The following is a 25733-nucleotide window of genomic DNA, read 5'->3' as shown; positions in this document are numbered from 1 at the left end:
AAATAGGGTCCTATGCACAGTGGTGTTTAAATATTTGTCAACGAGATGATGAGCTTGGGAGAAGAGGCCCTATCATTATCAAATGTGGCCCTGAGGAGGTTCTCGTGCTTCTCAGACTCATGGCTCAGTTAATAAAATCTTGGTGCTGACTTCTTCAGAGAGCTAGGAAAATCTATCACAAGCTGTGCACAGCTTCACTCCTTATTTTTGTCAGGTAGATGGGTGAGTTCCTGTGGAGGGACATGGGTTTTCTATGAGGGGTAGGATGGAGAGGTTAAAAAAGAAAAGGAATCAAGATCAGAACATTAACTCTCTTTCAGTAAGACTTTTTGTAGCTTCCCAACAGGCCAGAAACTAAACCCAGTGGATAGAGTAAGCTGGTGGCCAGAAGAGGACCCAAAGGAGCTCAGTATGGATTCCCGGCTATCAAAAGGGTCCCCATCTCCTGCCAGCTCCTGCCCCCAATCCTACTGGCTCATGAATGGGTCTCTACATAGGAACCCTTGTAGCTCCTCTTTTCTCTTGGAGATTTGGGGAATGAAAATTACTGCTCTTTGTTTTCTGAATTCAAACTCTAGCAAGAAGAGCCACAGAAACGAGGTAGGGCAATAACTATCAGCTTTATTACTGATAAAACTAGCATGGCAACTGTGGCTTCACCCCTGGCCACAATCAAGTGCACTAATACTTTCCCCCTAGGCTGACATTTAGGATGACCTGCCTAAGGGAATGTTTAGGTTTGTGGAGCAGATACACACTCACCCAAGAAGTGTTAACTTACACTGGTGGGCCAGAGAAAGAAAGAAAAATAGGCCTCCATACTGGCCTTCTGATACCAGCATGGGCCTTGGGCCTTCACCCTGGGAATGCTGGCCACATGGAGCAGTGGGCAAGGGTAGAGGACCCAGATGGTGCTGGGCCTCACGAGCTTGGCCTCCTCTCCCAACCTCATGAATCAGAGAAGTCAGTCACCTCTTCTCCCTTGGCAAGTAGGGCCTTAAAAGGTGGAGTTGGTATCCCCAATAAAGAGCAGAGAGAAGGTTCTACTTTATGGGTCCCAATGGGAATGCTGAGGTAAGGAGAGAAGGCCGTTCAACTTTCCCTTGGCCACACTCGCTACAGGACCTTAAAAGCTGTGACCCAGAGGCTTCTGGGAAATGCGATTTCAATGGAACTTATCTAAAATATTGAGAGCTGAGCCAGAGGGGGTATTTTAATTAACTCATTATTATTTTAAATAAATTGTAGCCTGCGAGTGTGGTGGAAACTTTAAGAAGAGATCCCTAGGTTTTGTTAGGGGGGCAGTAGGAAGGACATAGCTGTTGGCATTCCTTTCTCCCCAGGGCCAAAATTAGGAGGTCAAATATCATACTAAATTTACATTTTAACTTTATGTAAAGCTACTTAAGCATTTTTTTTAGATAAAATGGATTTTTTTGTTTCATTTACAGCAGAGTTTAGTTACATAGAGAGATACAAAAACAGAAATGTATTAATTGCATGTGAAATCCTAAACTAGAATGAATAAATAAAGACTTGGCATGCTGCTTCTGAAAAGTGGCCAACTCTAAGTATAGGAGCAGTTTCATTTGATAGATGGATGTTAAAAGCCCTTTGAGGGGCAATGATAAGAACTGGGCAAGTTGACTGATTCTTCCTTCAGCCTCAATCATTAGCTCCCCTGTGAGGCTGCACCTAACTCCCTAGCAGAGAGAGGCTCCCTTTCTCTGTACACCCTCAGTCCCCTGTTACGGCACCAATCTCTGCCTCCACCGCTTTCCTGGCTGGCCCTTAAGGACAGAGACCAAACACGTTCTTATTTGTGTGTCCTGGGTGCTAGCACAATGCCTAGCATATAGTAGGCAGTCAATCAATGTTTAGTGAATTGAACTTAATTTGCAAAGCAGATAATTAAGAAGTGTGACAGGCTGTCTCCAAATATTTGAAAGACTGTTGGAGGAAGACGGTACTGACTTTAATTTATGTAACTTTAGCAGAAAGGGCCCAAGTCCAATAAGTCAAAGTTACCATAAACCATATTCACGTTTAAAATGAAGAGCAAAATAACAACTGGAGTAGCCAACAGAGAAGAGGCCCCCTGCCACCATCTAGGCTTTGACTCTGAGGAGAGATAGAAAATGAACTAGATTTCCACTCTCCAAGATACTCGTAATGAGTAAGTGCCATAAAAATGGTACAAAGTGATCTCTGAGTTCAGAAGAGCCTGGTTTTAATTAAGATGATTCAAAAAGGTTCCTGGAAGATGCTGACTCTAAGTTGAACCTTGAGGAAAACATAGGCAGAGAAAGGTGGCATGGAGGCAGACAAGTAGTCTGGAGGGAGCACAGGATGTGTGGCTGAAGGTGAGTCTCAGACAAGATTGTGGCTGATGTCAGACTCCAGGCTGGGGACATTGGCCTTTATTCTGTAAACAACATGGAACTCAGTGTTTTTCATCAGAAAAATGGCATAGTGATGAGTGTATGTTAGGAAGACAGTGTGGTGTAAAGGTTGAGTTTAGTGGAAAGTATGGAAGCGAGCCTTTATGAAATTCTAATCCTCTGCTAGATGCTTTACCTATATGTTATCTCCTCGCATTTTCAAAACAAACCGACAGGGTAGGCAGCACTACTTCAATTTTACAGGTGAGAAAACGGAGGCTCAGAGGTCAGCAACTAAATGGTGGAATAAAGATTTCCACCAAGGGCTAAATGACTGCCATCGCACTCAGGGCCCCATGGCACTCAGGGAATAGAAACAAATGAATGGGCCACAAAGGATAGTGCAAAGGAAATATTGACAGATGTTGACAATTGATAGAAAAGTGTGAGTGAAACCACAAAAGTGAAAAATGACTCAGAGGTGACTGACAGACTGATGTGTTGAGGAAGTCAAGAAAAGAAGCTAATTTCACTGGGGGAAGGGAAAGGCTAGAAGCTAACATTGATCAGGTACCTACAGTAAGCCAGGTGTTTAGCACATATGCAATAAACACAAAGCATATGTGTAATGTATGTAAAGAAAAGATGAGTCTAGTTCAAGGCATGTTTGAGGTTCCAGAAGGGTGGACATATCTTGTGAACAACTAAAAACATGAGGCTGGAGCTCAGAAAAGGCTGTTCCATACACACGTTCCAGACTCACCTGTTCAGAGGTAATTATCACTGTGAGGGTGGGTGTTGTTGACAAGGGGTCATGTTTATAGGGAAAAAGGAAAGAAAGTTGGAGCCCACATTTACAGGTAGGGCAAAGAAGACAGAAAAGGAAAAACCATGAGCGTGCTATCATGGAAAACAAGAGATGAGAGTTTCAGGAAAGATGGAGAGAGGTAAATCCTAGTGAGGTCAGGAAGAGGAGGTTCAAGGACAGGTGACAGGTGGTGCAGCCAGGAGTATGCAGGTCTCCAAGAAAGCAGCTTCCATGACATGGCTGGAACAGAAACCAGACTAAGAGGTGAAGTCAGTTGGGGCTGAACTGCAGAAGTAATAAGTAAGGATTATTTCTTTTTGCCACATGAACCCCAAGCTTTGCTTTTGTCTCACAGCATATGAAAATATAAGACCCTCAGCCAAAGAGGTTCATTTTCCTATTTCTTTAGGAATTATTCGTTGAACAGAATCAGCCTCATCTTTTCTGTCACACCAAGAGCAACACCCTTCATTACCATGATGTCTGTGTGGGGTCATCTCTTTTCCTATCAGGTGAAAGCTGCTGGAGGACTATGAATATGTCAACAGGTTAATTATTATGTGAGAGAGAGTGCTCTATGATCATTAAAAACCCAGGCTTCAGTGTCACATAGATTTGAGTTGGAATCCTTGGTCTGGGAACTACGTGACCTTGGGCAAGGTGCTTAAACCCTCTAAGCAAGCGCCAGGATAAGAAGGGAAGAGCCAGTGAAAAAAGCTGAGCACACATGAATGAAAACACAGGAAGTGCTCATTTTGTGTCAGGCATGGTTCTTAGCATTTTACACACCTTAACCCACTGAACTCTCACAACAACTCTACAGACAGGTGCTACTTCACAGATGGTGAAACTGAGGTATAGCGAGGATAACTGTGCCTAAGGTTATAGAACTTTGATTCAAAGCTGACTCTGGGGTTGACTTTCATCACATCTGGACCTAATGGTGTTGTTAACACTTTGGCAGTACAAGCGACTCCCTTTGTACCTTCTTTATCCCTCTTCCACCAAACAAACATCTTCATGGATGTAAATAAATGCTTGTTGAGTAAGCCTGTGTGTGCCTTGGAGGTTCAGTCCTCAAGGCTACTTTCTTACCCCAGGTGGCCTTGCCCAGGATCCTTTGTTTTCTCACACAGGCCCCAGGAACAGAAAAGAAAGATTGGAGATTAGTCTGAAGACCTTTGATTAGGGTTCCACCATTTACGTAATTGCATGACTCTAAGCTTGTTTCAACTAGGCTCTCTGGGCCTAGTTCATTGTATCCAAAATTAGGGTAGTAATGACACCCATTAAGGGCTGCTGGGGAGACGAAAGGAAAAAATGTTTGAACAGTGATACAGCATAGATGCTTCAAAATGTGAGCTCTTACCTTCTCCCTCTCTGCCTCTTCCTCTTGCCTCTTAAAGGAGGTTTGAAGGTCAAATGAGACCTTACCCTCCCTTCGGAGCTCTATGAACTGAAAAGCATTACCTGAACCATCATTACCACCTTTCTACCTTTTTTTGGTGACCGGCACCTTCCTTCCCCAAGAATGGTAGGTGGGTAGATTGAAGATGTCCTTGTCCTCTTTACTGCTGAAAATTCAGCCACAGAATTCTTTTGGTTTTAATATTTTGCATTTTAAAGGTGTCAGTCATTAAAAGGAAAACAGCTAATATATCCCACTAATTGCTCTAGGTGTCTGACTTCTCCCTAAGATTGTAAGCAACACCAAGGTAGGCATGAGTTTTATTTTATCCTCCACAGTACCTAGTACTTAGCAGGTACTTAACAGGTTGTTTACTTAATGAGTAACATGCATTGGGCAGGTTCTAACGGTTCACTAATGTGCGGATGGCCTTGCCTCTTTGGATGGCCTTGCCTCTTTCACAGCCACATCTTGGACATCCTTGATCTTTTGATGGCTTCTCTAAGTACAGTGAGTGTATTTTCCAAACTCCAAAATCAAGACACACAGTATGAGACATGATCTGAGAACAGCAAAGTGTATTTGAAATCAAGGGACTTCCAGAACGTCAGGGAGGACAGCAGCTTTACATAGGCCCTCACTCTCCAATTATTTTACACTTGGGGATGAAATGCAAGTCATTATCCACCCGTCCTAAAAGCCCAAGTTTGGTTAGAATGAATAGGTGGGCCCACAAGAGCAGACTTCATCTATACTGCCAGGGCCACCTTCATATACCCTCTCTAGCATAACGCTGTAAGTCCTCCCCAGGATCATTCTCCCCTGGGCTTTAAGGCCATTGCTGGTCCCCTTGTACAGTGTGAACAGCTGAACAGGTCAGGCTTGCCAGGCTCCTCTTGACCCCGACCTACAGGGGGCATCATCCACAGTGAGGTGCAGGGGTGCTGTCCTGGGCCCAAAGGTGTACCTGACTGTACATTGTAGGGGCTTCCTGGCCCTGTTCCCCAGCTTTCTGATCTGGGCCAGTTCTCTAAGTCAGCTCCCAGCACCCACAGGGAGCTGGGGCCCTAATTCCAACTTATCTACTAGTGATGCCCCCTCAGCCTCTTTCAGGGGCCCTCTGTGTCTGGTCTGGGCTGGTTTTCCCTGGTACCTGGTACTCTGGCTTCAATCCTGTCCCCCAGGCCCTGTACGAATAGTACATCTCAGTCATCCAAGTAGTGGGGGTGACAAGGAGCCTCTGGAGGGCAGAGCCCCCTCCCCCCATCCTTGGGTCTGGCTATTTTTGGTGCCACTTCTCACCTGTCCTCAGCCCTGCCCCCAGGACAGGAGAGAGGAACTTCCTCCTCACTTATACTTGCTCCTCCTTCTTAATTGTTTCCCCAGGAGCAGCCTTCAAGCACAATAGGAGAGGTCTCTCTATTTACTTCAGGAACAGCATTTTTCTTTGATTTATGACTTGTTTCAAGGACCAGAAGCTTGCCTGACAAGTTCCCCTTCTCTGAAGCTTGCACACCTCTGTAGGAACATCCTTGAAGAGCCACAGAGAAGGAACCTTTTGAAGTTGCTTTAAAAATTACCTAAATTTCCATGGTAATCAAGCACTATGGAGCCACTGCCATGTTCTAGGTCTGTTTCCACTAAAAGGGCTCTTGGAGAAATCTGTTCTTCCTCAACAACCACCTCAATAATGGAGATGGTCTTCCAGCCACCCTGCCCTCTCTCTCTTCTCCTGCCTGCCCTTTCCCTATCCCACTCTTGCCACTCAAGACCATTGTATGGAAGCAGGGGACCCCAGTTCAGTGCAGTGTTGTCATACTTCCACCCCAGGAAAGATGGGGTCTTGTCACCATGGCAGGAGGAGACCTTAGGGTGTCAGGGTCCCAGCCTGAGTCTGGACTATATTCACTCAATAGTTCACACATGTCTGAGCAGTCTGTGTTAGAGGAAACAGGCCATCCAGGAAGGCACCAGGCTGTGGAGAAATGATTCATCCTGAATGAGATATCAAACCATCTACCCTACACTCAGCCTAGACACAGAACCAAAACCAGGCCTCGCTGTCTGTGTTAACCTAACTTTGCTATTTCCTTGTCTCCTTTATACTCCCGGGACTGACCTGCTCAGGTTAGAGAGTCGATTCTTCATTAAGAAACTTCCACAAAAGACACATCAGCTCTTCCATTGAAAGCATCAACAGTGTGTGCTCAAAGATTTTTTGAATCCTACACCTCAAAATCCTCATCTTGCTGTTTCCACCAATCCTGAACGTTATCTGTATTCCCACCCAATCTTAACCAAATATCTGCATTGAAATAATGGTTTTAAACAAACTTCCAACTCTCAATCACTTCTGACCTGACCTTCCCCACTTTGAGACCCTGCCAGTTTTGCAAGGTGGTGTTCTCTCTTATTGCAGTAAGCAATAAACTCAGCTTTCTCTTATTAGCAGGTTGCATTGGCAACATTTGGGGAGCCGGCTTTGACTCAAGGAAAGAGGAACACATGTTTTATGCAATTATTCAATCAAAGACGAGGGGTGATTTTAAGCACAGCAGACTTGGCCTGAGTTAGGGAGAAGGAGAACTGCATGCATAATAGAGGGAAGATCTGATTTCTCAAGATCTCCAGGAGACCCTGCAGCAAACAGCTGTGATGTCTGGGGATCGGGGAGCTAGAGTGTGGGATGATGCTGGAGGCAGAGCAGGCTTCGGGGGCCAGTGCAGTTGTGTGCTTGCTTTAATGCTCTGCTGTCACTGTCTTGAAATTCTTAATAATGTTTGAATAAGGGGTCCCAGGTTTTCATTTTTCACTGGGTCCCACAAATTATGTAGTTGGATCTGGTTGCGGGGGGGTGATGCTCCCAGGTGTGTGGCACTGCAACACCTTCAGGAGGCAAACACGAGTCCCCTTACCCTGACCTGGTCACCCCAGGTATTGACATCATGCCCCCACTCACTGGAACTGGGCATGGCAGGTTGCAGAAACTCCAGCTGTAGGCACCCCAGAAGGAAGCCAGACCGCTGATAAAAGTCACACAATATCAAATGATCATCCAAATGATCACCGAGGGGAGAACCCCAGGGCCTTCTGTGAAATGGAGAGAAGGCAGGGCAGAATGAGGATTGATGGCCCTTCAGTCAATCAAACTCTCACCGTGGCCTCCAAGACCCTCCATGATCTGCCCACTTTGGGGTATATCTCCATCTCACTCTGCTCCTGTCATAATCGTCCTCTTGCTCAACTTCTTCAGAGGTGGCAGTCTCAGTCCCATCCCAGGGGCCTTACACTCACTGCTCTTTTTGCAAGGACTGATCCTGTCCCAAGTCTTCCTATGACTACTACCTCCCTTCATTCAAGCCTCTGTTCAAATGCTACCCTCTCTGAGGGGCCTCCTGTGCCCACCACTGCCCCTCATCTGTGACGATGCTCCCCATCGTTACCTCCCTCCCAGCTTTATTTTTATCCATAGTTCTCATCACCTGAGATCGTATCTGATATTTATGGTAGTTGCTTTTTTTCTGTCTCTCTAACTAGAATGTAAGCTCCATGAGGACTTCATCCTATTCTGCACTATATCCCAAGTGCTTAAACAGTGTCTGGTACATAATATGAATTAGTACATGAATGAATGAATGAGTAGGGGGGTGATTAGCCAGATAGACATTATCTGTTGAAGTGGATTCATCTTTATGGACCCATGGCATGTGTGACTTTGTATGGTGGTAGTAGTGACAGTATGGGGCTGCTCAAAGCAGTGTCACTAAACTTGATTATTAAAAAAAGAAGTATCCCAGTAACTAAAATAATATCTAAAAATTTATTGAGAACAACGCCAGGCATTGTCCTAAGCCTTTCACATGGGTTAACTCTATAATTCTCACAACTATGCTTCAGGTAGGTACTATTAAATCATTAGGCCTCTTTTACAGATGAGAAAGTTGGCACAATATGTGAAAGGCAGTTTAGTAACTTTCCCAGCGTCACATGGGTAGTCTAAGGCTCCTGGTCCTGGACTAGTTCGCCATGATAAGACCACATTTCTCCCTTTAGGTGGATGAATCTACTTCCTGAACAAGGACTTTAACCCCCAGTTAGGGGGCAGGGAATGGAAGGTGGCTCATGGACAAATGTGGGCAGGGACATCCAAGGGATGAGGGTTGGTTCTTCCCAAAGATGTCTTCACCAACCACAGTCCTTTCCGTCTCTTTCCAGGGTCTGTTCCGTCTTAGCATTTCCCTCTGGAACTTCAATGACAAAGCATCCCCCTCCTGCAGAGAATATGTAGCACTGTGGCTTTCTTGAGAGATTGGGCAGGCAGGTTATACAGGGCATTCTGACATGGCCTTCATTGACCAGATTTGGGTTATAAGGCCAAGGCTGCTTCCTATTCTCCTCCAAAGAGCGAAGCTGAAATGGGGAGGCAGGTCCCATTTGGTGACAAAAGTGTAACTCCCTTGGGGTCTGTTCCAACTCTAAGGTGAAAATGAAGCCCTCTGCTGCCTGGCTTGCTGGAGGGATTAATCCTGGCCACTCATTCCACATTAGGCAAGTGTGGATGTTATTTCCTAATCCTCCTGACAATGTGTCTCTTCCCCTAAATGTCTTTGTTTTGAATGTAATTATCAAATTCTAATAAATATTCAAAAGCGCACCTTCCAAAGGGCAAGACATGTTCCAGGGAGTGAAGTAGTTTGTGAATCTCTGCTTCGGATTTTGAATGAAACATTGTAAGACAAAACGTCAGGAGAAGAGTTGTGATGTACTAGTGAGCTACAAAGAGCTGTTTAGCAGGGTAAGTCCATGGGTTTTATGCCCTTCATTGGTCATGATAGATTACGGACACTTCTCTGCCTACTAGAATGGACTTCACTTAGGGTGTATGTATAACGCTAACAGCCATCATTTTTTGAGGCTTTCTTATAAGCTTTGCATCACGGTAAGTCATTGGCTTACTGAATTGATTCTCCCTCCCCAGAATGTCCGGTTTACATGGTTTCCCTCCTCTTTCCCATGAATCAGGAAGTTTGAGGCATAGTGCCTCCTGGACTTACAGATACACAGTCCTAGCCAGGTTTCTAAGTAGGCTGGTGCTAGCAGTGACAGTGGGGAGAGGCTGATGGGGAAGACTGGAAGTTGTTCTACTTCATGAGTCTCTAAAATCACTTCACTGCTTAAAAGAGATAGTCTTCAGGGCAAGACACCTATGCCTTGGACTTTTCATTTTAGGCTTGTAAGTTTTCAGAATTGCTGGGCTTTTATCAAGGTCTTTGTCCATCATAAGAGGGGTATCTGGGGCTTCATCGCACCACTGAGCTTCTCTCTGATGAGCCTGGTAGAGGGGGAGCCACTTGGCGTCACTGATTTGCAAATCACTGCAATCACTCAACCCTGATAGTTTGAGCTTCTTTAGGGCATTCTCTTCCTGCTCCCTGACTGACTGGGAAGGTAGGAAAGGTTATGCTGATCACAGGTGGTGAGAAATGATCCTTAATGATTTCCTCTTCCCATTACCACCCGTGCTTTCAATTCTGGCCACCATCTCCTCCATATGCCCCTTTGTGCTTTGTGAAGAGAGGAAGAGAAAGGGAATGGAGCAAGATTCTGGGAACACTAGTACCTGCTTAGAAGCATGGAATTGGAGCCATGCTAGTATGGGAAGATGTGTGTGTGGCACAGGGGACCATGGGAACCTTCAACCTGGAGTGCTGAAGGCAGAGGTAGCAAGATGGGCTGCAAGAGTCCAGGCTGGTGTCATGGGCTGGGCTCTGGCTCCAGTTCTGGCACTCACTAGCTGGGTGGACTAGGACAAATGACATAACTACTCTTATCTGGAAACACAAGGATGTCAAACTGGATGGTGTCTAGGTCCCCTCCATTTCTAACATTCTAGGCGTCCAAATTAAAGACAGAGAGCTCTTCACAAATTCATGTATAATTCATACTCTACTTCCAAAAGGAATTTGAGACATTTTATACCAGACGTACATAAACCCTAGGACCGTTCAGATAAAGATAAAAATAGGATAAGGAATCTTATGGAAGGGAAAAAGATCAAACCAGGAACAGAAGATAAGATACGACACTTTCTTGAAGGATTGCTGCTCTATCGAGACAAAATAAAACACTTTCTGTCTGTCACACATAATTCACTTTAGCAATGCATGCATCCAGCAGATATTTGAGAGTGAGACACTGTTCCCAACACAAGGATTCCTTGGAGAACCAGGCAGCCAAGGTTCTGGAGCTCATGGAGCTTCCATCTAAGTGGGAGAGAGAGGCAATGAACAAGGAGAGAATGTTAAAAACATTGCAGACACTTAGTGCCCAGATCTTGGTTCCTTTTTTTTGGTGAGAAAGATTAGCCCTGAGCTAAGATCTATTCCCATCTTCCTCTATTTTGTCTGTGGGATGCCACCACAGCATGGCTTGATGAGTGGTGTGCCTGTCCACACCCAGGATCCAAACCTGTGAACCCTGGGCCACTGAAGTGGAGCACATGAACTTAACCACTAAGCCACTGGGCCGGCTGCCCCAGATCTTGATTTCTAATACCATTCTCCAATAAAAGGAACCAGGGCTGCTTGGAGAAATGCCTGATTCTAGTACTGGGGTAGGAAATATACAAGATGGGCCTGGAGCACCTTTTAGAGCCAAAAACTAAGCAAGTGATCAAAAAAACAAAAACCAACAATAAAAAACAAACAAAACCCCACATTAGTAGGTGTATGTCAAAGGGGCACAGAGGCCAATTAAAAGAGCTCCCAGTGGCCAAGCTGGAACAACCGGAGCAACAAAATAAACATAGTATTGGATTATAACCCAAAGTAAAAAATAAATATCCATGAATCCACATTGATAAGAATAAATGATTGAACAAATCAATAAATCGGGAAGAAGAGACAAGTCTCCCATGTAGAAGAATTCCAAATAACTTACGTAGATACTCCATCCTAAAGGAGAGGGAGCCTAAGAGGAAGGGATAGAAACAGGGGAAAAAAGAGTAACTTTACAGCAAAGAAGCCTGACAGACACTACTTCAGCCAGCTGATCAGGGGCAACTTCAGCAGTCGTACATCACGGTGATAGGATGTACCCTTGAAATGATGTGATGAAAATGGCACTTCAGCTCTGTAATCTTCCTGCCCAAAACCCATAATCCATCTAATCATGAGAAAAACATCAGACAAGTCCCAGCAGAGGGGCATCCTACAATATGGATGATCAGTACGGTTCAAAACTGTTGAGGTCATCAAAAACAGGGAAAGTCTGAAAAACTGTCACAGCCAAGATGAGCCCAAGGAGACATGACAACTAGCTACAATGTGGGATCTTGGATGGCATCCTGGACCAGAAAAAAGGACATCAGGTAAAAACGAAGAGAACCTGAGTAAACTATGGACATTAGTTGAGAATAATATACCAGAATTTATTCATTATTTATAACAGATGTACCATACTAATATAGGATATTAATAATAGGGGAAACTGTGGGCAGAGGCAGGGTGTAATATGGGAACTCTCTGTACTATCTGTTCGATGTCTCTCTCTCCCGCTGTCTTGAATAAGCAAGCTTCCGGAGTCCCACAGCTGCAAGGAAATGAAGTCTGCCAACATCATGATCTTGGAAGAGGACCTCAGCCTCAGAGGAGACCCCCAGCCCTGGCTGACACCTTGATTTCAGTTTCGTGAGACCCTGAGCAGAGAACCCAGTTAAGTTGTGCCTGGAGTTCTGATCCATGCAAACTGTGAGATAATAAATGTTTGTTTTAAGCTGCCAGAAAAACCAACCAAAAACAAAACGACAACAAATATTTTAAAAAGTAGTGAGTGTGCTGCAGAAAATTAAATCAATTAAAATGTAGAGTGACTGGAAGTTCTCATTAAATTAGGGGGTCAAGGAAGCCCTCTCTGAGGGGCTGACTTTTAAGTTGGAATCTGAATCTGAAGCAGGAGCCAGCAGGAGATACCGGAGGGGAAAGCACTGTGGGCAAAGGGAGCAGCCAGCGCCAGGGCCTTGAGGTACAACTGCGTGTGTTCTAGGACAGAAGAGCAGTGGCGTGAGTGCAGGGGAAGATATAGGACAGCAGGGGACAGAGGAAGTATGAGCTAGATTGCACAGGGCTTCAGCTATGGAATAAATGTTTGGGTGCCCCTAAAACTCATAGTTTGAAATCCGAACCCCCCAATGTGATGGTAGCAGGAGGAGGGTCCTTTGGAAAGTGATTAGGTCATGAGAATGGCACCCTCATGAATGGTATTAACGCCATTAAAAAAGAGGCCACAGAGAACGCCCTCACCCTTTCCTCCACAAGAGGACACAGCAAGAAAGCATCATCAGAGAACCAGAAAGTGGGTTCTCACTAGACACTGAATCTGCCGGCACCTTGATCTTGGACTTCCCAGACTGCAGGACTGCGAGAAATAAATTTCTGTTGTTTATAAGCAGCCAATTTCCGGTATGTTGTTCTAGCAGCCCGAGCTGACTAAGACAGCTTCTAAAGAAGGGTAAGGAATTTGGATTTTAAGTTCAACGGGAAGCATTTACAGCACTGATAAGGGATGAGTGACATATCCGATTTATAGTTTTTAAAAAATTATGCTAACTACCTTGTGAAGGACTGACTGTTGGGTGCCAGAGTGGAGTCAGGACATCTGGATAGGAGGCTCCAGAATTAGCCTGAACAAGAGCTCAGGGAGGCTTAGACCCAGGTATTGGCAGAGATGATGGAGTCTTCTAAGAATGTGGGAAATGTGTGAGAGGGGTCCCAGGGGTGGTAGGGAGATGGGCATGGGCTGGATGTTCACACTTATCTTGTAGATCTGTGTCCATGAGGTAGCTCTGAGGTTCACCCAGTGAGCGAATAACCAGTAACCATAGCAGTCACACGCTCCTTCGCCATGCTGTCTTTCTCTGTGTCATCCTGTTCCTATGATGGATACCACTGATGACTCAAGACACTTGTCTGTGGCAGTTGCTGGGACCTGAATAGTGCTGTGCCAGCCTGGGCTAGATTCTCCCCTGGAGGCCCTGCCAAAGGGGAAACTGGATCCCACCCACCGCCCCCAGCCTCCTGGCCTGTCAGAGCTGCCCTACTTAATTGCTTCCTCTGAGTTGAGTGTTAATTAAACAATTTGTTGCTAGTTATTTCACAAGTTGTGGGATGCCCTCTCTTTAACCTGGGAAATAGTTAAATCTGTGAGCCATCTTCCTTCATACTGGAACAGAGAAAAGGTTGTTAACAGAATTCTTCCATTTTTATTCTGGCCCAGGTAGTTTCATCTAAAGTCAACTGCAATTCCATCTTCGGACTCTTGGCTCCAAATTTACCTGTTTCACTCTTGCCAGCTCCTCCTTTTCTACCCGCTCACCACGCCCGTGCCTGGCCAGCTCCCGAGCACTGCTATGGTCCCCACCAGCTGCTCTCACTCGTCACCCAATCTAACCGCCTGGGCACCTGTCTGTGCTCAGTTACAGATGCTGAAATCCTCTCTGGGTAAAAGCTAAGGCCGCAGGCCTTTTTCTCTCACTTTGCCATAAATATTTGTAGTTTGAAAGACTATTTTGCTGTGCTCATGAGGTGGCTATCACAAGCAGCTGACTCTCCAAGCTCTTCAACAGGTCAGCTCTAGAAGGTCTACTCCCAGACGACAGGTTCTGGGAGGGGTCGGTGCTGAAAAGTCTCTTTTTGGCACCTAGGGTTCTATAGGTCAAGGCACCATTTCAGGGTTGACACCCCAGCCTCTCAGTTTAGCTCTCTCCGCTGAGCGGGGATGGAAGAAGCACGGCTTCTGTTCCTGAGTCCGCCCCTCCCTAGCTCCTAACTGAACCAGATTCGGGGGGTCAGCAGACGGCAGCTGCTCTGGGCATCTGGCCTCCCATGGCTGTGTCTGGCCTAGTTGGAGAGGACACTAACTTGAGAAGGAGGAGAGTCCTCCCACCCCGAAGAGCTTTGTTTTCCCAAAAAGACCACAGTTCAAGAGATCAGCTCTTAGTGGCTTTGCCCTCCTTGCCCTCCTTGCCCTCCTGTTGGGGCCTGGCCTGATGGTACCCATGAGGTGTATGGACACCACCTCTCTCTCCAGCCTTATAGGAGGGTAGGGATCTACCTGTGAACACAGGTAACAAAACTCCAGGGTGGATGGGATGGTTTTGCTCCAACCGGGACTGGGCCCCACTCAGTAAGAAATAGCTCTTAGAACAGCAATTGCCGGAAGCTCTTCTTGATGCTAATATTTTATCGTGAACTATGGTTTTCCCATTAAAAAAACAGAGTACATGTCCTAGAAGAGCAGATTTAGCTGGGCTCCTCAGTGGTCAGGGCTCGCATGGGTCTCCACAGCAATAATTGAAACCCCGTTACAGCACTTCCCCATCTCTTGCTGCAGGGCTTGGGGAGAATGCAGGGAAGAAAGAAAACAAACCGTGAGAGGTCTTGGCCAACTGGTTCATCCCTGGAACCATAACACTTGAGGGCTGGAGAGAACTTTAAAGCTCATCTATTGTGCTAGTTCTCAGCCCTGGTTGTACGTTAGGATCACCCCCAGAGGTTCTTCTTGGATTGGTCTGGGCTGGGGCCCCTGCATCTGTATTTGTTAAAAGCTCTCCAGGTGATTCAAATGTGCGCTGATTGAGCACCGCTACCCAGGCAAAAGGCAAGCCAGGCTCTCACTCAGTGACCCTGTGGGGAGGGGCCTCAGATTCCTCATCACGCCCAAGGTCTTCCAGCCTGTCTTCCCCAGAGCTCTAGGCCTCTGGGAGGTCCCTCAGTGAGCGGGGGACAGGTCTCCGGGCACCCTCCTGCCCCTCACTGTCTGCCTACACCCCCTTCTGGGAGAGAGTTCCCACCCAAGGTCTCAGGTGAGCAGGAAGTATCCCAGTGACCCCACCCCAGTCACAGCAGTTGGCCCAGCCACGGTCACTCAGTCCTGGCCCATTTATTGTCTGACCAGCAGTGTGGGCCAATCACATTCTCTCTCTTTCTCTGGAAGCTGACTGAAGCAGCCCAGAAGGAAGGTGTCAGAGTTGAAGTGTCCTAGAGACTTAGCACCTGGGCAGGATGTGAGCTGTTGCCTGGGCTGGAGAGACAGGAGAGAGGAGAACACGGGCATGGGGCTGCAAACACCTTGAAAGAAGCTGCGATGAAAGAGCGCCAGCTCCCGAGCTCCTGGATTCCTGTTCCGCCCCAGGCCTGTTTGCTCAGCTTTTCTTGGATTCCTGGGGGACCTCTCTAGAGCTTTAGAAAAGCCCCATTTTACTGCAGCCCGTCTTTGGATAACCAAAAGAGTCTTAGAGAGAACACTCACTACAAACAGAGCCACTCCACTTTATCTTTTTCCATTTCGGGGTCCATGGAAGATTTTGATTGGAAAGTGGAAACAAAAAGGATTCCACTGCTGCAAAAACAGAGTCCAGGAGTCTTGGGCCAATTTTGGCCCCCAGTTTCACTGAGGAGGATGCCGAGCAGTGGAAAAGATAAGTGGGGATGGTTTGGTGGGCCTCTGTCTCTGTAGGATACCAGAAGGAGGGATGTGGGAACTGTCACCTGTGCCCTCCCTCCCCCAGCCCCTGCCTTAACTGCAGGTGTGGGACCCAACTGCCAGGCCCCCAGACGAATCCTGCATTTCTCCTCCTCTCCCAACCCACAGCTCACTAGCTCCCAGAGATCTCTGCACACCTAGAGGGACAGCCACCCCTTTTCTCAACTTGACTCATTCCTCCACTTCCCATCTCTGCTCAGAAACCTAGAATCAGGCTGTTCACCAAAGGGACCCGAGTTGGGCATACGCTCCTGGTGCCTAAAGCCTAACTGGCGTTTGTTTCCGTATGTAGGACTCACTTCCTTTCTTCCCACAAATATTTCTAATTCCCTCTGTCCAAGCCCAGTCCCCCTCCACCTAGTGCCACACCATTCATCCACCCACTTTTCTCTGAGGAGTAGACTGCGATGGGCAAACCCAATGGTTAGCTCCAGCTTTGGCCTGAGACTCAAACCAGGAGACCAAACAGCACACTCTAGCTCTTCAGGGAGAAAAGAGGCACATGGTTCTCTGGCCATGACAGTAACAGAGTAAGGGAGACAGATCTCGCCCTGAGGGAGGTCTAGCCCTGACCCACCATCTTTAAAGTAGAAAAGAGAGCAGCATTAGGACCCATAAATCAAGGATGAAGATAGGTTTTTGAAGGGGAAACTGCTCAAACAGCCCTTCCCACCCCCAAGTCTAGCATATGTATAAAATGCCTGAGTGTTTCCTGGGTTCATGCTCACTCCAGGTCTCATACCTCTCTCAATGCCATAGCCACACAGTCTCTCGCACACCAGCCAGTCAGACCCCCAAGGGTAAGGACCATGCCTTATTAGTCTTTGCATCTCCAGCAGCTGGCGCAGTGGTGAGTGGTGAGGGGCTAAGCGGAACTAAAAAGATGTTTGATGAGTGAATGGGAAGAGCCATACCAGAGTGGCAGCCTTCGTCCCCATGCCTCCTTGCCATTCTCCTAGAATCCCAGTAACAAGGACCCATTCACCCCACCCCCACCCCCAAAGCCTGTGGCCTTACCTCCCATGAGGAAGAGAAGCCCTGCCACATACTGCATAAGGCCTCGGTCCCAGCAGCAGCCCAGCACGCCGATGATCCAGCCGAAGAGGATGATGGCCACTGCCATGCCCATGAAGCCGGCCGTCATCCTGCGCAGGTCTGTGGGGAAGCAGGAGGATACCAGTTAGCCTCAGAGCCTACAACTCAGGGTCAAGCTGCACCCGGGCCCTGGGCAGTGGGGAGAGGATGGGGCACAGCAGGAGCTGGAACACAACCTGCCCTTTCCAGACAGGTTTGCACAACCGAGCTTCCTTTGCAGAGGAGAGAGCCCCTGATGGTGACTGTATCTTCACTAGCTTGGTCTGTAAGCACAGGGAGAGGTCGTCATACTAGTTGTTTCTTGAATACCTCCTTGGTGTCAGGTGCAGCACTCTTTCCCAAGCATCTATCTCAACTCTCTGAGACAGGTACTGTCTTGACCCCTACCTGAAAAATCGAGCAACTTGAGAGCCGTACAGCTAGTGAGTGGTAGAACAGGGCATCAATCCAGATCTGTATGGCTCCCAGGACATAACCACAGCATCCTTCACCTCTCAGGGAGAAACGGGCCCTTAGAACTGGGTGGGGTCTCAGCAGTCTGGCTGCCCCTGTCAACAACCCCCTCCCTTCCCTTCAGGGCTTTGCTGGTCTCTCCAAGAGGTCATGTGAGGAGGCAGCAGCCTGCATCCTGTCCTGTGATTCCCCTCCAGGTCACTTCCCAGGGACTCAGCTTTCCTTGCATGGGATGGGGGACCGGGCGGATGAGGGGATTGTGGGGCGAGGAGGCACAGTTCCTGTTTTCAGATAGAGCCCCTGAGCAGGCCCCCTGGACCCCGGGGCAGACCAGCTTTCCAGGTCAGGCCCTTCCCTGCCCCACGTTTCACTGACCCTGCCAGACCCAGCCTGGTGAGGGTGCAGGGAGGAGGGCTGTCTGGAGAAGTGGTATTTTTAGCGGAAGGGAGAGAGCAGGGCTACTGTCACGTCTCAGTCAGCCTCACTCAGCGTTTTGCTTGGCTCAGCTTCCGCCTGGCTCCCCCACTGTCCTCCAGCCATCCCCCACCCCACCCCATCAGTCTCACCCTCCTTTCCTGGAATCTGGCCTCCTTACTGCCTCCTGGGTAACACCCCAACCCCTTTTCATGAACTCCTTCCCCTGCCCCAGCACCCACCCACCCACAGCTCCCTGGCCACCTCTGTCACCCGGGTGGAGTCCATCCACCTACATCTGAGTCTATCCACCAGCGCCACCAATGGGACTCCAGACAGCAGCAAAGCCATTTGCCTGGACCTCTGCTCTGGGGAAGGGGTGGGGCAGTGGATTGCCAGAGCAGCCTGGAGGACCCAGTGGGCATTCCTTTCTCTCCAAGGGAGGGAGGGAGTGGGAAGGTGGAGGGGAGAGTGCCTGACAGCAGAAGATAACACAAGAGCACGCAATCTCTTTACATCCCTGGGAAATGAATACCCCCATAGGTTTCTGTGGGGAACACCTTGGGATCCACATACCTCACGAGGGCATCCCACCCCTCTCTCACTCCAGTCACCCCCTCGGGAGCGACGGCAGATCCTGGTGCAGTTTGGCTGGAGACCTCCAGACCCTGTCCCCATGAGAGAGGGATTTGGTCCATGCTCCTCTTCTGACATTGAAGATCAGACCCTGCAGCCCCCCAGCCCTGGAGGAAGCTGGTTGGGGAGCTGGGGGGGCGGGCAAAGGAGAGAGCAGCTGAGCCTTCCCCTGCTGAGGAGGGCCCTGGACAGGAAGCAGGACAGGCCCTGTCACAGAGGCAGAAGTCCACCGAGAGCGGCCCAAGCAGGTTCCTGCTCTACCCAGTTCTCCTTTGTCCTGCCTCCGCTGACCCGGTAATGCCTGCCCCAGCCAGGTCAAAGTAATACTCATTATAATCATTTATGTGAACTGCCAAGGACGCCTAACTATCATGCTGCCCTGCTCACAGGGCCACACGTGTCAGAGGAAGCTTTGTTGAGTGCAGTTTGATCACAGCCCTCAAACGTGCATGTGCTTCCTGAGCAGGCTCCTGGCTCATGCATCCACAGCCAGCTTGCAATAATGGATGGAACATTCCTGCGAGTTGGGCCCACAACCACCTATGGTCGTCCTTGCCCTTCCATCTCCCCCAATGCTTTCTCCTCTGTCACCAGCCTTAGTCCCTTCTGCATTTGCCACCACAACAGACCCTCCAGGGAGCTGGACCTGAGCTGCCTCCTCAGTGGAGAAGGGTCCCCTCTTGCCATGTGAATGTTTGGACTCGTTCCTGGAAATGGGACACTGTGCCGCCAATGCTGTGTCTACTCTCCACTGTTGTCCAGGGCAAGGAGGCGGTGGGAGTAGGAAAAGAAAGGCCAGGGTGTTTGCACTGTAAAGGAAGTTTACATCCCCTTAAGCAGGTCAGGAAATTTCTCTTCTATGCCCCTGTGAAACAGCTGGTTCCCTTTCCAGTGCGTGGAGGGTTTCCAGGGGAAATCCTGGCCCCTTCGGCAGCACTGGAGACTGATGACCCTGCTGAAGCCAGAACCCCTCCCTGCTGCACTCAGCCTTGCTCACTGGAAGACCCTTCTGGTCCCCTGGGCTCTGCAGACCCCATGGGGGAGCACAGGTACTGCCTGGAGGATGGATGGATAACGTGTTATGTGAGGCATGTCCACGTGAGCCAGGGCTGGGAGGAAAAGAAGTGGTAAATGCAAATCAGAAAAAGAGGGAAGGTTATCATTGTTGGAGGAGGAAAGCAGAGTGTTTTACTTATAAGAAAAGAGAGGAAAAGGCAGAAAGGCAGGGAAATGGAGAGAATAATTCCTCTTCCAAAAGTTGTAAGACCAACAATAGCCATCTGTGTCCCAGGGCAGGGAGGGGCTGTGGCCTCTAACACAGATTACGTGCACTTTGTTATCTCCCAACGGCTTTGTCCACAGAAGCTGAGGGTCCTGCTAAGTTGGTGATCTGGAAAGAAGGATGAAAACCGTAGGTCAGGCCTGCATATTTTCATTGACCTGGGAGGATATTCGCTGTCACCCCGTGATTTTGCAGGGCTGTGCATGTACCCCGGTTATTTTGTCCTGACATTTAAGTGGTGACTCAGGGCAACTGCAACAACAATTATAAGGTAGGTAGGATAAGAAATATTCCTGTTTTATAGATAAAGAAAGCAAGATCCAAAGAAGTTAAGTAATTTCTTGACAAACAGTCTGAACTACAAGAAGAGTGAGTTGGGCTATCGGGTTGTGTGAGAAAATAAAAGTAATTAAAAGACCTTTTGGGTTATGACAGATTGAACAAATGTGTGTATCATTTCTTGCTCCCCAGTAAAGCCAGAACTATAGTTAAGAGATCTTTTTTTTTTAAAGATGAATCCACAAGGGTGGGGAAAATAGGAAAGGAGATGACAACAATAGAAGGTTCGCAACTGCAAAGCTGAAGGACAGCGTAGCTGACTGGGTTCTTAGCAGACCCAGAGAGCCAAACCCAAAGCCAGCAGCTGGGAAGATGAAAACCAACCTGTCGCATCCCCAAAAGGCTCATGAACTGGCACCAACATGTCCCTCTGGATCAGGTGGTTAAACAGAGGGAAGGTACATAAAACAAGGATTTGGTGGGAGTTGTTTGAGACGGAACTGGATCCCTAGATCCCCTCACCCATTCCGCACCACTGGGGGACACCCCCACTCCCCTGCCCCCGAGGTGGAGTGGGAGTACTTAGGACCGGGGTCTACAAATTCAGGTGAGGGCTGGCTGGCCAGCACAGCTGAGGGTCGTTGCACAGAAGGTGATTAAGTGGCTATGCTTATACAGAATGTTGTGTGCTTACCCTTGAGATCCCAGCCCTCTTCTGCTCAGCTCCCAGAAGCTGACAGCCTAGCCTTTGCCCTCCAGCCTGGAGGCTCGGAGAGGCCTTTCTGGTGATGACCAGGAAAAGAAGAAAGACCTAGAGACACTGCCACTGGGGCTGCCACATAAGCATCCCCTCGAACCACTCCACAGTGAAGCTCCCGTTGATAAACCCACCCACCCACTCAGTGCTTCCAGGCAGTTCTTTAGCATCCCAACCAGACAACTCAGCATCACCAGATATCTGAGAAAAGCCTATAACCTGGGAGAAAAAGAACTTGAGGAAACACTGTGCATGGCGAAGAAACAATAATTAAAAATTATCATTAATATCCCCAGAGAGACAAGAGAAGAAACAGTTTGCTTCCATGAAATAAGAGCAGTATACTATTGAAAGGAACTATCTGGAGAACAAAAATAATACCTTAAAATAGTGGAACCAAAATCACTGAAATTTATACTACACAATCAATTCTAATTTACGTATTAACACTCCTGTCCCAAAAAAAGATTTAAGAAGGCTTACAAAACACACACAGTATAACAGGATAAAAATAATAAGGAAATGAAAGAAAGAGAAAATAAAGAATTACAAGGAAGATGAAACTAGATAGCACATTCACACACACACAATTGTATCCACAAGGTCCTTAGGAAGGTGATTACACTCGCCATAGTTGAATTTAAAGGTATTAGACATTATTTCCGTTGTCTTTAAATCTTTTTTGCTTCTTGTTTGCACTTGAGTAAACCCCAAAGGCCCCTCTCTCTATGGAAGGTCCCCCATGCAGACGGTCCCTTTCCTGCCCATCTGCATTAACCTGTGTGGCAATTTTATCTCTTTAGGAGTGAGAAATTGCCTCTTTAAATTGCTTTTGATTGCTCACCGGGCCCACAGCAATACTTTGCACCCAGGAACTTACATAGCTGGGATTTCTTTCCCCATCTCTTCCTGCCTTTTTAGGAAAAAAAAAAAGAAAGAAAAGAAGAGGATGATAAACGAACTCAGCTATCTGAAGCCTTGGAAAAATATTAAGCAGGATTGGCCTAAGAATAATCCTGTTGGAAAGAACCTGAAATGATGAGTTGCACTTTGTAGGCAAAGGCGGAGACAGAGAAAAACCTCCTGAATCATGTTGGGTTGGAGTCCATTATCTGTATTCTGTGACCCTAGTATTTAACATTCTAATTTTCAAAATGAGAAAGGTGCATTCTAAACTTTTTAGAAAAAGAATTCAGTTCAGCGCAGTGGAAAGGAGTGGGCAGAAGGAGGTTGGTAGTGAGGGAGGATGGAGGGGGAAAGGAAAGGAGAGCATTAAACAGAACCAGAAAAAGCAGTTTTCCCTCATGGAAAAATTTTGATTTTATAAGTTTACACTCCTATTAACATTTAAATTGAAAGGTATTGCTTGCAACTCTGCAGGGGAAAGCAGGATACTGCATTTAAAAAAGCACTTAGAGAAGGAAAATATATGTGGGCTCTCCATAGCTATTTGCTCTTTAAAGACCTTGCACAAAAAAATGATGATGATTGAAACTTTTTTTTCTCATTAAAAAACAGAAATGGTGAGGGTGAGTATGCTAGACCTTGTTGTGTGGTAAAGACTAGAGCTAGGGAGAGAGGACACTGTATTAATGGCCCCAGCATCAAGAGCATGGAGTGACCAGCTAAGCCATGGTCCTCCGCTGCTGGCCACCTGGGGCACCTCTGGGTAAACCTTGTTTGCTGGAAACTCTCTCTTCTGCAGGATATGAGCACATTGCCTTGGCAATAAGGGTAGAAGAGTATCAGCTGTCCTGAGAGCTGGACACAAGTTAGTCAGTCCCTCTGGGTTCAAGGTCACAGGAATCAGAGGGCAGAGTAAGATGACAAGAACAGAAGTGTTTTTGCCTCAAGAGGTCAGTCTGGGAAGTGAGAAGTGAACAGAGACAGTGTGCAATGAACATTATAGCTGTGGGACCAGCTCCAGACAAGCCAATTCAAAGGAGAAGGAATATTCCAGGAACCAATTCCTGTACAGCAGCCATCTCTGAAGGAAGTGGGGGTTTTGATTCTGGGTAACCATGTAGAGATTCCACAGATGGGGATGGAAGCACGGATTCTTAGAACCAGGCTACCCCAGTTCAAATGTTAGTTTTGCCAGGTACTGGGTGTGTGAACTAGAGCAAGTTAGTTCATCTCTCTGGATCTCAGGTTCTGTATCTGTAAGTGGAGGTTATGGCAGTACTTACTTAAAAGGGTTATTAAGAGGATAAAATAAGTTAATATGTGTAAACCACTTAGAATATTACCTGGCATAAGGCTGGGGCTATGTAAGTGTACCCAGAAACAGAATTCACTTAGATTAAATCCGTTCTCTTTCTCATGCACCACATCCCTTGGATTGCTGTCCATGAGCAAATAAGGAGCCAGGTAACATGTTGGGGTAAGCCCCTAATTAAGGATTTGGTACCCAGAGGGAGCAGGCTTCTAGAATCTGTTCTTGTGCCTCTCAGGTAGAGAAGCCAAGGTGAAGGCTTTATTTTTCTATTTATTAATATCGAGATGCATCCACCCCAGAGTGTTGATGCCTCCTATCCTCCAAGGATCAAAACAGCTGGAGGCTATGGCAGCTAATAGCAGAGGTGCCAGTGGCCATAGAGGTCATTTGAACCCTGGGCTCTCACAGTGAGCACTGCACTGATCTAGAAAGAAGAGACATGGGCAAGACCTAAACTATGTTGGGAGGGCTTCAGTGATCTAGTTAGTTAAAGTGGAAACAGAGAAGTAGCTAACAGGAGATTTTGCCTATAGCTTTCTTCTAGAGTGTAAGTTGGTTCCGCATCATAATGTAGTTATATTTAAGAAATTATTTTTCTGTGAGAACAAAGTGGTTCTTAAGTTTCCATGAGAAAGTGCCTGACTTGGAGCTCTAATCCCTAAAACGTCCTTCAGAACTGCCCTCTGCCTGTCCCTGCGCCTGCATCTTTCTTCAAGCCCCCCACGCTCCAGGCTGCAGTTCCCTGTAAGGCCTGGCACTCTGCTTGATGGTGCTGTACTCTCTGACAACATGGCTGCCTACACACTCCACCTGTCAAGCTTCTCCTCATCCTTAAAGATTTCCCTAACAGGAGATGTCCGGGAGGCTTGCAGGGTCCTTCCACAGACTGAGTCCTCAGGGCTCCCGTAGCACTTGGTTGCTATCACTCCTCCTGCACTTACCATGTATCTTACTGTAATTATTTATGTCTGCCTCCCTCCAATAAATGCGAGCTTGTTCAGGGCTGTGGTGACGTCTGGTCTATTTAGTCTTCCCAGTCCCCAGTGTGTTGCCTGACATAAGCAGATGCTTAATAAATGTTTGCTAAATGAAATCACCGTCTCCCCCCTAACAATTCCTAAAACTGTGTGTGCCACGGAATGAAGCAGGATGAGGAGGATGTACCTGCTCAATTCAACCCACTTCAGCGACTCAAATGCCACTGTGACTTGAAGCCGATTTCTCTGTCCTCCAATCTTGTTTTTAAAAGCCAGCATTAACTATCACTTAACAATTCAACATAGTTGTTTCTCATATACAAACAAAGCAACAACATAGGTCCAGCTTCCAGATCACACAGAGCACGCAATGTGGGCCTCGTTAGCGGAAAGTTTAATGAGGACCAATACCCCACAGATTATGAGCCCAACAGAACTTTCTGCACCATCTCCCAAGTCAGGAAGACATTGTGGGGGAAGGTAGTTGCTGTAGGAACGAGAAGTGGTTTCTGGGTCAGAAGACAGGCTTGAAACTTCCTCCTCATTCCTACCTCCGGATTAGAGAGCTGCCATAAATAGGGATATTATGCGACGCTGTCAAATACAAATCACATCCATTGTCAAAACAATGGAAGGCAAATTGCAAAATTTGTACTCGCCTGATGAAAGCTAGGTCAGCAGCTAAAGCAAGTGCCTGGAGAGAAGAAGTGGGCGGGGGGCAGAAAACCCAGAAGCGAGAGCAGAGTCCCAAACCAAAAACATCACAGCCATGCAGCCATGCTGCTAAGCCGAGAGCGGAAACTGCAGAAGGGAATGATGGAAAGGAAACTGGGGCTCAGCCAACCGATACACCTGGACAGACCCAGCGTGGTGCCTGGTTCTCTCTTCCCTGAGGGCTTCCTCCTGTCATGCACCAGACCAGTACAATCCACTACTCCACCCTAGAGAAGCTCCCATTTCTCCTCTTCTATATCATGTGGCACGGACAGTTGCTCTGAGCTCAGAGTACAGAAACTGGGGCGGCTTGGCAAGAATGTGCTCCCAGAGAGTCCCCCCAAAGCAATCAGAAGACAGGAGCTTTAAAACACATGGGCACCTTAGAGGGTCCTATGCTTTCCAGAAAAATGCTGTATGTACCTGAGAATTGGTTGAGGCAAAGAATTTGAAAAGCCTAGGGAAGGGGACAATAACAGGTATGAACATTTACTGTTCATTTACTGTGTGCAGGCACTGCGTTGGGCGACTTACATAGGGTGTGTCCATTGGCCTCCCAATGGCTCTAGAAGGGAGATGCCATTTTTCTCACTTTTTAGACTTAGCAATTGAGACAAGGGAGTCTCAGTTGATCAAGGTCACACGCCAGCCAGAAGCAGGTCTGAGAAAGGGCTTCAGTCTGCCCAGGCCCTTTCCATTCCTCAGTAGTTTTCAGATTCCACAACGCTTCAAACCCCAGAAGGGAACTTAACATTCAATAAAATGTAATG

The 25733-nt window shown here is 47.4% G+C and overlaps 1 protein-coding gene across 1 annotated transcript in view; it reads right to left on the bottom strand.

Moving 5' to 3' along the window:
- TMEM178B (transmembrane protein 178B) overlaps positions 1-25733 on the bottom strand; it is a 337545-nt gene that overhangs the window by 22212 nt on the left and 289600 nt on the right. The window contains exon 3 of the mRNA XM_046669014.1: positions 17156-17293. Within this exon, the coding sequence (XP_046524970.1) occupies positions 17156-17293 (138 nt within the window). The remainder of the gene's footprint in view (positions 1-17155; positions 17294-25733) is intronic.

Source organism: Equus quagga, chromosome 8, assembly GCF_021613505.1.
Source record: "Equus quagga isolate Etosha38 chromosome 8, UCLA_HA_Equagga_1.0, whole genome shotgun sequence".
Lineage (NCBI taxonomy): Eukaryota > Metazoa > Chordata > Mammalia > Perissodactyla > Equidae > Equus > Equus quagga.
This window is presented reverse-complemented; position numbering and strand designations above follow the sequence as displayed.